Source organism: Sus scrofa, chromosome 1, assembly GCF_000003025.6.
Source record: "Sus scrofa isolate TJ Tabasco breed Duroc chromosome 1, Sscrofa11.1, whole genome shotgun sequence".
Classification (NCBI taxonomy): Eukaryota; Metazoa; Chordata; class Mammalia; order Artiodactyla; family Suidae; genus Sus; species Sus scrofa.
In genome coordinates, this window is record NC_010443.5 from 14,104,407 (window position 1) to 14,118,383 (window position 13,977).

The following is a 13,977-nucleotide window of genomic DNA, read 5'->3' on the forward strand; positions in this document are numbered from 1 at the left end:
TTGCTTCTTTCAAGGAAATATCTTCACATGAAAAACAAAAATAATATAAAGAAGAAGTAGATAGCTTAACAATTCTCATCCATCTCCTGGCTCTCTGTCCGTGTCTGTTCCTGACTGTCTAGGACAGGCCCTGGCATCTGTCTGCACCTGTGTGTATCGCTTCTTTTCCGAGGCAACGTTTTCTTAGGCCTTTGGCCCATGAGATAGTAACTTGATTGGTTTCAACCTTTTTTATTTATGCTAAGAAGAAGAGCAGAGACTGCAGGTGCAAATTAGCTTATATGATCTCTTTTCTTAATTATGGCCATATTCCATATTCAAAAGATTACGTTTAGAAGATTGGGAGACAAATTCAGGAAGTCCAAAGGAGATATCTTTCTAAACGATACAGATCAAACTAAAAACTTTTCTGTGGCAGATAAGTATAGGGGAAGATATTCTTTTGAGTGGCCATGTGTGTGTCTATGTTCATACCTGAGATAGATAAAATGATAGATAGATAGCTAGGTAGATAGATAGATAAATAGATAATAAATAGGTTGATGGATAGATGATAGGTAGGCAGGTAAATGGATAGATGATGGGTAGGTTTCATTTCCTGAGACCAGACTGCCTAGATTCAAATCTAGGTCTCTCACATTCTAACGATATAATCTCAGGTGATTTTTATAACCTCTTTGTTCCTCAGTTTCCTATCTATGAAATGAGAGGAATGATTCCATCCACCTCGTAAGGTTGTTATGAAGATCAAATGAGTTGATGCATTTAAAACACATTTAACATATTTCCTAAATTACTGTATTTATTACTTTTTTTATATGTGTAATGTGTATTCTATATGAAGGTTATATGTGTGTGTATATATATATATATATATATATGTATACACATAAAACCTTTGTAAGCATTTTAGTTTAGACCGAGAGATCAAATGTATGAAAGGTGTAAATTTCAACGTTGCTACATCTTACATTTCAAATCTTTTTTCTTTAATTTGAGTTTATTTACAATGCCTGAAACACAATGAACTTCTTAAATGCTAATCTTTTTTCCATCGATGGAATATGTATTTCCTCATTTTACGTATTATGTAGTTATAAGTGTCTGTCTCTCTCAAAAGGCTGGGCAATTAAAGATCCTGTTGAAGTCCGTGCTTGATCAGTGGAGCCACCACAAAGTGGCCTTTGATGAGATAAACAGCTTCCTCACGGAGGCCAGATACTCTCTTTCTCGATTCCGTCTGCTGACCGGCTCTTTAGAAGCTGTGCAGGTTCAGGTAGACAATCTTCAGGTAAGGAACAATTGAACCCATCGGTAACTTTTTTTTTTTCTTTTTAATTTGAGAAAGGGTTTTTTGTTTTGTTTTGTTTTTGTCTTTTTATGGCTACACCCATGGCATATGGAGGTTCCCATCCTAGGGGTCATGTTGGAGCTGCAGCTGCCACCCTACCCCACAGCCACGGCAATGCTGGATCCGAGCCACGTCTGTGACCTACACCACAGCTCACAGCAATGCTGGGTCCTTAATCCACTGTGCAAGGCCAGGGATCGAACCGGCGTCCTCATGGATGCTGGTCAGATTCGTTTGTGCTGAGCCACCATGGAAACTCCTTGAGAAAACTTAAAATGAGCAGATGTGCACATCATCCTGGAATATTGGGATATATTGTTTACATTTTGTTATTTTTAATATCTAAAACTAATTTAACCTACTTTATTTTTTTTTACAAAATCAGACTTTCCCATGGATACCAAAGTCTAGAATAGCTGATATATGATGAAAGGATTTTTAAAATTCTGTTGCATATATATCCCCATGAATGTATTTTATAAAATTATTTTATACCCAAATCAACGTCCTTGATCTGTGGATACCTTTTATGTCTCCCCTTTCTCTTTGTATCCTGCTTCTCCAAATATAGTCTAAGGGATTGAAAAGAAAACAAAAAGAAAAATAGCGAAAGCAGTAAAATTTTAAACCCTTCCGTCGTTTTCTTTGCAGTTGGCGTAACGTCGGTGGTCTGGCCGACGTGCACACAGACTCCTCCTTCTCTAGCACTTCCTGCCTGGTTTCCTGAGTGTCCGTGACCATCAGTGTCCTCATCCAGAAGGACGTCACTGCTCTTAGACTTAAACACAGCACAGCCTCTCAGGTCCCTGCCCTCCATCAGCGGCTGCCCTTGCTCCCTTGCGGACTTGGGCGCTCCCACCTGCCACCACCCTTTCTCCCTGGCTAAATAATGCAGCCCATGGGCTGGGCAGGGCAGAGCCCGAGGGCCAGGAGGTCAGCAAGACCCGAGCATGGACCCTCATCTCCCTCGCCATCCCTCGCTTGGCAATCAAAGCCTATATGTTGCTGACCTGATAGGCAGACTTTATGAATGGAATGCCCTTTTTTTTTTTTTTTTTTTTTTTTTGGCGGGGGAGGGACAAGACGGAGGAAGGATAAAATAAGTTTATAATTGTTTTAAACCTTTAAGAGCTGTTGCAGAATCATTAAAACTTATTTTGAGAGTAGTAAGTTTAAAAGCACCTTTTATAACTTCAGTTGAGGAGTTTAGAAGCATTTGTTGTTTGGGTTTTGGTTTTTTGGGTTTGATGGTGTTTTTTTTGGTTTGATTGTTGTTTGGCTGCACCTGAAGCATATAGAAGGTCCCAGGCCAGGGATCAAACCTGAGCCACAGCAATGACAATGCCAAATTTTTAACCTCCTGAGCCATCAGGGAACTCCTGGAAGCATTTTTTAATTGAGCTCGCTCAGTGTTTCACATCTGCTGCCTTAAGCTATGAAAGGATTCAAGGTCTATTCCTTGCATATTTTATTTTTAATATTTATTCATTTAATTTTAGGGCCACACATGTGGCATATGGAAGTTCCCAGGCTAAGGGTTGAATTAGAGCTCTGGCTGCCAGCCTACACCACAGCCACAGAAACACAGGATCTGAGCCACATCTTCGACCTACACCACAGCTCTCAGCAACACCATTGAGCGAGGCCAGAGATTAAACCCAAGTCCTCATGGATATTAGTCGGATATTAGTCGGGTTTGTTACCACTGAGCAACAACAGGAACCCCTTATTTTATTTTTTGAATTTTTAATTAAAGTGTAGTTGATTTACAGTGTTCCTTCAATTTCTGTTGTACAGCGCAATGACCCAGTCATGCATATATGTATGTTCTTTTTTTTTAATACTCTCTCCCATCATGTTCTAAGCCAAGAGAGTAGACATAGTTCCCTGTGCTGTACCGTAGGACCCCATTGCTTATCCACTCCAAATGTAATAATTTGCATCTACCAACCCCGAACTCCCCATCATCCCACTCCCTCTCCTCTCTCCCTTCCCCTCCCCCCCAGCAGCCACAAGTCTGCTTTTCCTGTCCTTGATCTGTTTCTGTTTTGTAGATTGACGCGAGGGATCCTATCTACAAAACAGAAATGGATCACAGACACGGAGCATATTCCTTTCATATTTTAATTTGATGGCACTCAGCAGTCTGCCTCACCTATGGAGTTTTACTAAGAACTGAGTCTTAGGGAAATACCTTTCTTCACTGGCTCTTGGTAGAAGACTCTACCAAGCCTGCTGCCTGCCTAATAAATATTCTTTGCAAGCAAACACACTTAGAGATGGTACTCAGAAAAGCTAGGACTACTTAACATCTCTTGAGCAGGCGTTGCTGGTAGAGCATCTCTGGGTAAGTAGACAGGTAGAGCTCTCGACTCTGACCTTAGGTAGCAGAGAGAATCACAGAGTGACAGGTCACAGGCACACCAGCCCCATGGCTTCCTCCTCGATGTTGGGTGAGGGCTCCCTGTGTGAGCTTTCCCAGCAGACTTCCAGATCCCACTCCAAGAAAGCTCAATTGATGAGAACCCAAACCCTCCTCACACCATAAAAACACAAAAAAGAAAAAAGATTATCTAAAGAAAACATAAAGCATTGGGGCAAAGTCGTGGTTTATGTATTTGTATTGCCTTTTTTATGAAAACAGAGATAAATTACTTTAAAACTTAATCATTAGAATTTAGGTCCTGTCATGTCATCTGTGGCACTTTTCTTTGGGCAGAAACTTCAAGATGATCTGGAAAAACAAGAGAATAGCTTAGAGAAATTCGGCTCTGTCACCAACCAACTGTTAAAAGAATGTCACCCGCCTGTGACAGAAACGCTGACCAATACACTGAAAGAAGTCACTATGAGGTATGGGACATGCTGGTTTTACCCTGTTGCTCGTTATTGATAGCATGGTCTTGTTATAATGATATAATGACACCGCTGGCATTTTGAATTTATGGGTCCTATCCTATTGATATTTTCACTTTCAGAAAAGGAATTTAAGGTCACGTGAATGTAGTGAAGAGAGTTAGAAAGGAATTAGAACTGCTATCGACCCCACAATTGACCTCATTCCTACTACCTGCCCTTGAAATATGAGTGTGACGTGTCCCTTTTTATTACATTAAATAGAAATGGGACATCTGCTTGACTTGCATATTCACATGAAAAATAAAATAGTAAATAACAGTGTTTGGTGAGACGTGGGGCTCTGCCCATGCGTGTTGGCTCTTGTTTCCAGATGGAATAACTTGCTGGAAGAGATGGCTGAGCAGCTGCACTCCAGCAAGGCCCTGCTTCAGCTTTGGCAACGATACAAGGACTACTCCAAACAGTGCGCCTCTGCGGTTCAACAGCAGGAGGCTCGAGCCAAGGAGCTCTTGAAGGCGGCCACGAGCAAGGACATTGCTGACGATGAAGTTGCCACATGGATCCAAGATTGCAACGTATGTTCAGGAAAGATTGTGCCCTCCCGTCATGTCAGTCTTAGACGCCTCACGTTGAGCAGGGCCCTTCCTGCGGTGTGTGAGCTTTGGCTATGGCTCCATGCGAGACGACTCTCCCAAAGTAACTGTTTTAAGGACCCAAGAGGCTTCGAGCTTTTCAGAACACAGTTGCACATGTGCCAGGTTTAAGAGATACCTTCCGTTGTTTTATTTTTAAAGCGTTGTTTTCCCATACAATCCATGTGAAATATTTGGGCTATCTGTTTTTACAGAGATGGTCCATATGAGAAATGACCATACAAAGAGTAATGTTACCTCTTTTAAAAATCTGCTGTTAAAAGGTATTGTCCAGTTTGGTCCATTATCTCTTACGTAAGCATCAACCTAACAATTTCTTCTAAGAACTTAATGGTAGGAAGAAGTCTTTCTCTCCTGATTTATGGGCATACTTCTTTTTAATAGCTTTTTAATATTTCTCTTTTTCACTGCAGCTGCCAATAACCTACTTAAGGTTTTTGGGAATGGTTCTCTTGTTTCGCCTACCACATGCCTCTTACTGTTTGTCCTTATTTGTCTTTATTTTAATGAACTTCTTTCAAAGATCTTCTTATAAACTTTCACAAAACCACTTGTTAGAATTAGGCAAGTTATAAAAAACACATAAGTGACAGTTTAACCCATGCTAAGACCGTCCCATGAATAATGAATAATCACTTTTTAATATCTTTTTAAACTTTTTTAAAGTACTGTTGATTTACAACGTTGTGCTGCTTTATGCTGTGCAGCACAGTGACCCTGTCATACATATATATATGTTCCTTTACATTTTTAATTAATTAATTATTAAAGTATAGTTGATTTGCAATGTTATGCCAATTTCTGCTGTACAGCAAAGTGACGCAATCATACATATATGTACATTCTTTCTTTCGTTATTATCTAACATCATGGCCTATCCCAAGAGATTGGATAGAGTTCGCTGTGCCATGCAGTAAGACCTCATTGCTTATCTATTCTAAATTGAATAGTTTGCATCTACTAATGAATAATCACTTTAAAGCTGAAGGTGAATCCTTAAAATTAAGTCAGTGCTCTTCTTCCTCTTTCCACATAGTTTATGAGATTTTTTTATTTTCAGTTTTCAGTCCTCTCGAGTTGAGGTATGCTTGGTTCAGAGCCTAGTCCTCTGAATGATCGGGGTGAATTTCCTGATCTCTGTCAAGGGTCAAGTTGCCCTTTGTTTTCCATCCTCTCACTCCTGTCACTGCACAGACATGGCAGGCTCTGTGTCTGGTGCAGCACCAGCCACAGTTGGAAGAATCAGTCATTTGTCATCCCTGAGTGGCAGGTGGAAACCAGAAACAGGGAATTTCCACCAGCTTATAATTTGGAGCATCTAAGAAGGTCCCACAAAAAGAAGAGGCAGGAGATGCCACAGAAAAGAAGGGAGATAGCGTTCACTCTTCCTCCTGCTCACCAGAGCTTGGCATCCACACCCACTGAGAGGCAGGATGTACTGTGACCACTGTCTGACCACACCTGCAACTCCTCCCAGTGTGTATAATAATGAGTCAAAAAAGGTACCATGTAGCACTGGGTTTTCAAGTTGATATCAGTGGCATGAACAGGCAGGAAAAAAACTACCAAAATGTTTGTGGTCATTGGCTCTGCATAGGTAAGGCGTTTCCCCAATGTCCTGCAATGAGCTTATGTGGCTTTTATAGTCAAAATAGCACATGTACTTTTCAAATGTTAATACACATACATGTTTTTAAGAATCAAATTCAATTCTTCATTTCTTTTTCTGCAGGTGATGGTTATTTACTGTCTGTAGATGTGTGACCCTTTGCTGACTGTTTCTGATAAGAAGTACACTTAATGTATCACTGCATGACGAGCAAATTTTCATCTTCTCTAGGACCTCCTCAGAGGACTGGGGACAGTGAACGATTCCCTTTTCGTTCTCCATGAGCTGGGAGAGCAACTCAAGCAACAAGTGGACGCTTCGGCAGCATCAGCCATTCAGTCTGATCAACTGTCTTTGAGTCAACAGCTAAGTGCCCTGGAACAGGCTCTTTGCAAACAGCAGACCACGTTACAGGTACAGTGCTCGTATCCAGTGGGTGTTATAAATTGGACATTCTGTAAACATTTGGGCATCAGTGCAGGGAAAGAAGAATTTTTCACCACTGAAACCATGCCTCCTTTAAGACCGAAAAGTTTAAAAATAAACAAACTTGGAAGTTCCAGTGGGGTCAAGGGAAGGTGGGAGTCTTGCACACTTTTCCATAATTTTGCCCCCAAATCAGTGCTTCCTTCCGTGGTAAAATATGTTCAGTTAATCAGCATCAAGTGACTTTAACAATCATGTTTACATAACAAGTTTTTGCAAGAATCAGAATATACTTCTATTTGATAATACATTTAAAAATAAATAATTGCCTACAGATGTGATAAATTCATTTGAGTAATAAAAAAATGAAAAATAAATAAATAATTGCTTAATTAATGGTAAAAGGAAGTAATTCCAAGTTTGAGGGAAATTACATTAATAAGGAAAAGAGAATTTAAACCAATGTGGCCTTGTCTCTTTAGGAATGTCTCTTAGGAATGGCAATTTCATACACACAAGAATAGGAAAAGTAATTTTAATATCCGCTTGCCCTTTCACTAGATTTCTAAATACCAATTTTCTTTTGTAAAAAAAGGCCGGGGTTCTTGACTATGAAACCTTTACCAAGAGTTTAGAAGCTTTGGAGGCCTGGATAGAAGAAGCTGAAGAAATCCTGCAGGGACAGGACCCTAGCCACTCCTCTGACCTCTCAACCATCCAGGAAAGGATGGAGGAACTTAAGGTAAGTGTGTTTAGGTCCTAGTCCCAGATCATCTATCTTCTGTCCTCAGAATGTTAAAGAAAACTCAAAGCTCCTAAGACTGGGCTACTTTTCTTGAGTTCCCAAGAAGTTCTTGCCCACTCTTTTCCCTGTTCTCTTGGGAGGAGTGAGGCAGTGAGCCCATGATGGGAGACTCCACAGGAGCAGTCCTGGAGTTCCACCCGGACTCTGGTCCCTCCCCTGCCCAGTCCATCACCTCCTTCATACGCTTGAACCTCCCATCTCTATCGCCACCATCATTCCCTCCTAATTCAAGCCTCCCAGTCTCTCCCAGGACCAGTGCCACAGCCACAGCCTCCATGGACCTCCATCCAGCTACCCCTCCCCCTCCAACTCACAGTCAGAATGAGCTTTTTCTTTTATTTTTTAAATTTTCTTTTTATTAAGGTATAGTTGATTTACAGTGTTGTGCCACTTTATGCTGTCCAGTAGTGACCCAGTCATGCATATATATGCATTCTCTTTCTTATGTTATCTTCCATCATAATCTACCCCAAGAGTCTTTTTCTTTTAAAGGGTTTTACTTAATTATAAACTATTTTAAAGTCAATAAAATAATACAGTAGACATGCACATTTTATTGTATTATTCCTCTGCTTAAAGCCCTCCATGAGTTCCCATTGTTCTCAGGATAAAGATCTATGTGAATTATCAGGACAAGCAATACCTGTTTCCACCTTCCTAAGGGTCTCGCCTTTACCTTTATTCATTGTCCAGCCACCTGGGGGCTACAGTGCCTTCCAGTCTATGTGTGCTACCTCTGCCCCCGCCACCACTTCTGGAATTCATTCCTTGTCCCCACCAACTCCCTCCGCCCCAAAGGAATCAACTCCTGGTCCTTTTGTTCAATGTCTGTCCCTTGGGAAAGCCTCCCTGTCTCTCTGTGGTCAGGCTCACCAGTGTCATACTTTCATAGCCCACTGTTCTATTTCTTCAGTATTTTATCATACCGTCTAATGATGTTCATGTCATTAGGTGACTGCTGTTGTCTCTCCTATTGAAATAGTACCTTTGTAAGCCCCATGAGAAAGACTGGGTCATGATGGTTTTGGTCACTGCTGATGTCTACTCATGGAAATTCTGCCATCTGATACTTTGCTTTGGGTGTCAGCAGTTGGAAAGATTTATACTTTCTTCAGGGTTATGAGCCTTTTGCAGAGGATGCAAAGAGGAAACACAGACACCCAAAGGTGTCCCCACCTTTTCTTCTTCCTGAATTTCTTAGATGAAGTTATGAATGCTCACCGGAAAACCAGGACAGGCGCTTCGTCCTGTGTGTGAAGGGTGGAAAGAGATCTGAAAGCATAGACTGCTTTCTATGTTGGTGTTGGGGTCAAGAACCTAAAAGTAAGCTCATAAGAAAATACGTGGTGATTTCAGAGCTCCAGCTGGGAGAATCCAACAAATCTTGCTTACCCGGCTCTACCATTTACTAGCTGGGTGCCCTTGAGCAGTTTTCTTAAAGTGTCTGTGCCTCTTCTTCCTCATTGTAAATCAAGGATAGTAATGGTTCTTACCTTATGGGATTGTTTTGAGGATAAAATGACTTATTACCTGTAACGCCCTTATAACAATGCTTGGTTCATAAGTGCTCAACAAATGTTAGCTGTTACTGTTACAGCCACTACTATTAGTAAATAATAATAAAGGAGCAGATGAAGATGGACAAATGAAATCTAAAGAGTAAGAAATAAGTCTTTTCAGTCATCAACACCATTTTCGTTCTTATCAGTTGAAGCAAGAATTAGTTATGAGTAAATAAATCAAGTGAATAATACATGTAAACTACTGAATGTTCAGTAAAGGATCATGAGTAGCTGTGGAAGCAATAGTAGCAGTGGCAGTGGAAACTGATGGGAAATACAGCTTTTCTCCTTCTCCTTCTCCTTCTTCTCCTTCTCCTTCTTCTTCTCCTTCTCCTTCTCCTTCTTCTCCTTCTCCTTCTTCTTCTTTTCTTCTCCTTCTTCCTATTGTTATTATTATTATTTTGGTCACATGTGGAAGTTCCCAACCAGGGATCAAACCTGAGCCACAGGTGTAACCAGAGCCACAGCAGTGACATGCAAAATCCTTAACCCACTGTACCAGGAGGCAACTCTGAGATGTAACATGTCTTTATTGGAGACCTAAGATCAGCTCCTTCTTGGAATCAGAAATTCACTGTGCACTTTGAAAGAGCTCTGCCTTTTCTGACCATGGTGCTAAACCTGCTTTTTCCATCTTGCTTTCAGGGACAGATGCTAAAATTCAGCAGCTTGGTCCCAGATTTAGACCGTCTAAATGAGCTTGGCTATAGGTTGCCCCTGAATGATAAAGAAATCAAAAGGATGCAGAATCTGAACCGGCACTGGTCTCTGATCTCTTCTCAGACTACAGAAAGATTCAGGTAGGGTAACTGAGAGATGTTTTGGCCACTCTGATGTATCGGTAAAAATAAGTTCATGCTTTGTGTCTATTTATAAATTCTAGGTCTTTCTTTCCAACGATATTCACAGAATTTGAACAAAACATGGAAAACTCAATTGTGAAGTGGTTTCCCATGTTTAATAAATTAAATATTTTTTTCATCAAAAAATAAACTTTTACATAGTATATATATTAACAATACATATTTTATCATTTTAAAAACTTACCATTGTGAACTTTTTTTTCCTTCAATTTCCTTATGTTTTGTTACCACCTAACATGAAAGCTTTGTGGGGGCCAAATTAAAATCCAAGGCAGAATATATTTAGTCTAGGTTTATATGCTATAAACTATATGAAAAAAAGCAACATCACCGTTATTCTTTTCCCTTCATTCTGTCAGTAAGTTACAGTCATTTTTGCTACAACATCAGACTTTCTTGGAAAAATGTGAAACATGGATGGAATTCCTGGTTCAAACGGAACAGAAGTTAGCCGTAGAGATTTCAGGCAATTATCAGCATCTTTTGGAGCAGCAGAGGGCACACGAGGTGAGTTATGCCAGTAGATTTGGGGATAATAAAATAGTCCTTGGCCTTTGGAAGATGCTGCAAGATGCCATGTGGAAAAATGAAAGTGCTGTGTGCTGAATCTGCTTAAATGCAGGCACTGTTTTTGCCTTCCTACTTAAACCTGAGGTTTTGATATGCTAATCACAAAAATGTGGTCAAGTCTTTGTTCCATAGTCAGTTATAAGCAAGTGGTAGGCTTCAAAATCCTGCAAGGTATGGTGCCAGAATCTACTTACCAGGAGTCGTGGGGAAGCAAGGGGTGTGTGGAGAGAATACAGAAGGTTAGAGAATTTCCCAGTTGAGTTACAGACTACACCAATGTTGCTAAGGCTGGTTGTTTAAGAGATTATGCTTTGATCAAAAGTCTTTGATAAATGGAAGCTGTGAGTTCTTCAAAAAGCATGTTTACATGTTATACTAGGAAATCAAGCCACCAAATATCTCCAAGTGTACCTCTTGCTCAAATTACATTGTAATCATTTCTCAAGAAACAACAAGAGAGAATTCAATACAAAAAGCAAATTTAATCAATTTCCTTAGTCCCTATTTTGCTATTTACTGATGTAACTAAGTTGCTCCATGTGTTTGTGAAATATACACAAATGGAGAGACAGGATGTGCCTAAACAAGAGAAAAATTTAATACAAGACTTAAAAGAGAAACTAATTTTGCCTATTTTTTTTTTTTTTTTTTTTTTTTTTTTTTCTTTTTAGGGCTGCACCCACAGCATATGGAGGTTCCCAGGCTAGGGGTTGAATTGGAGCTACAGCTTCTGGCTAATGTCACAGCCACAGCAATAAAGGATCCGAGCTGTGTCTGCAACCTACACCACAGCTCACGGCAACGCCGGATCCTTAACCCACTGATCGAGGCCAGGGAACAAACCCGAAACCTCATGGTACCTAGTGAGTTTCGTTTCCACTGTGCCACCGCAGGAACTCCCATTTTGCTTAAATTTAAAAAAATAGAGAAGTTAAATGTGTGAGGTATTTTTAAGTCCAGTTTTACAGAGTTAACCAATGATGAAATAAAATACAATGAATCAAAACTAAAATTAAATATCATTTCATACTTACTAGGATGGCTACAGTAAAAAAGATAACAAGTGTTGATGAGGGGATAGAGAAATTGGAATGCTCACACATTGCTGGCGGGAATGTCAAATGGTGAATCTGCTTTGGAAAACAGTCTGGCAAGTTCCTCCAGACATTAAGGATGGAATTACCACTCCTAGGTAGACACCCAAGGGAAAGGAAAATATATTTGCACACAAAAACTTATACCAGAATTTTGGCCATTGCAGAGTTATGCATAGTAGTGCAAAAATGGAAACAACCAAATATCTACTAACTGATGATAGTGAAATAATATGTGGTATATCCATTCAGTGAAATACTATTCAGCAATAAAAAGGGAACACAATACTCATACATACTGCAATGTGGATCAACCTTGAAAGTATTATGCTAAGTGGAAAGAAGCCAGTCACAAAAGAGTAAATTACATGATTCTGTTTATGTGAAATGTCCAGAGTCAGAAAACCCACAGAAACAGAAAATAGTTACCTAGGGCTGGAGGCCCCCCTGAGATGGGTATTGGATTGCTAATGAGTAAGGAGCTTTTAAGGGGCAGTGAAAATGGTCCAAAATTGATAGTGGTGATGATTTGATGATCGTATAACTCTGTAAACATAATACAAATCATTAAATTGTACACTTTAAATAGGCGAATTGTGGAGTTCCTGTCGTGGCTCCTGTCGTGGTTACCGAATCCGACTAGGAACTTTGAGGTTGTGGGTTCGATCCCTGGCCTCACTCAGTGGGTTAAGGATCTGGCGTTGCCTTGATCCGTGGTATAGGTTGCAGATGTGGCTCCGATCTGGTGTTGCTGTGGCTGTGGTGTAGGCCAGCGGCTATAGCTCTGATTAGACCCCAAGCCTGAACCTCCATATGCTGCAGGTGCGGCCCTAGAAAGAGGAAAAAACAATAAATAAATAAATAAATAGGTGAATTGTATGATATGGAAATCTGTCTTGGTAAAGCTTTTTAAAAACAGTGAAAATAATTCAAAGGACTTTCTTTTGCCTTTTGTTAGTAGTGAAATAAGTTTATTAACTGAATTAAATTGAATTGAAGCAAATTAAATGGTGAGTATAAAAAAGGATGGATTTTTTTCCATTCAACTTTTTAAAAGGTCTTAAGCTGTTCTGTATCTGAAAATGAACCATATTCTATATGTAAAATAAACCAGAATACAGATTATGCATTAAACTAACTTTATTAGGTGATTTTGAAAAAAAAAAGGGAAACATATTTTTAATTTTAGTTACTTAGTTTTAGCAAATAAAAACCAAACTGTATCTTTAAGTTTATCTTGTTTGATGGTTTAAAACGACGTTTTTCCTACACTGCAGGATTTCACACACATCCTGATTCAGTTCGAGATATTTTTCGTAGCCTTGGTTAAACCAGAATTTGGGGGAAATTGTTAGAGAACTGGTCACTGAAATTAGGAGCTCTAAATTACGTTTTTTCTTTTTTAAAAATGACAGTTGTTTCAAGCAGAGATGTTCAGTCGTCAGCAGATCTTGCACTCGATTATCGCTGATGGGCAGCATCTTCTAGAACAAGGTCAAGTGGATGACAGGTAGGATCTTTGCTATATTATTATGAAGAAAGGTTCCCGTAAATTGGTCATTTTCTTTTTAATGAGCAGATTAGAGAATGTATATCCAATCTTCCTAAGGCAATTGAACTGCAAAGCAACCTCAGTAATTGGAGGGAAGACTTGTCTAACTCTCTGAAATGACTGAGTATTGAATCTTTTTAAGGAACCGCTGTTATATTAGATGAAGGACATAGAGTAATTGGAAATCACCCAGCCAACCTTCGCCAGTGGTCTGTAGGAGACTGGAACTAATGAATAGACAGAATGACTTGTATCAGTGATGTAGCGATGGTTTGTAAACAGATGCTCCTAATCTTCTCCTATGATTACAGAAATTGTATTCCTCAGAGGAGCATAGAGATCCCTCGACCAAATCTCTTACTTAATAATTGAAAACTGGAGGCCCAGAAATGTGAGCAGATTTAACTAAAGTCACATAACCAAGTAGCAGCCGAATCAAGCCTAAAACTCCTGTACCTAATTTTTAGTCAGGGCCAGCCAGGTTCCCCAAACAATGACAAGGCCTCCATGTTTGAAAATGATTTGCTACCATAAGTCTGATTACACTCAACTCGAAACCTTGCTTCCTCTTTATTATTTAGCAGATTATCACTATATTAAAAATGCAGAGGTAAAATCTAGCCCCTTTCTAGA

General features: G+C 39.7%; 1 protein-coding gene across 1 annotated transcript in view; it reads left to right on the forward strand.

The window, feature by feature from the left end:
• The window catches only part of SYNE1 (spectrin repeat containing nuclear envelope protein 1), a 486,068-nt gene that overhangs the window by 388,763 nt on the left and 83,328 nt on the right, over positions 1-13,977 (forward strand). Inside the window, 8 exon segments of the mRNA XM_021084410.1 lie at positions 1,121-1,291; positions 4,071-4,204; positions 4,581-4,785; positions 6,704-6,886; positions 7,494-7,640; positions 9,911-10,065; positions 10,488-10,635; positions 13,208-13,302. Coding sequence (XP_020940069.1) covers positions 1,121-1,291; positions 4,071-4,204; positions 4,581-4,785; positions 6,704-6,886; positions 7,494-7,640; positions 9,911-10,065; positions 10,488-10,635; positions 13,208-13,302 — 1,238 coding nt within the window.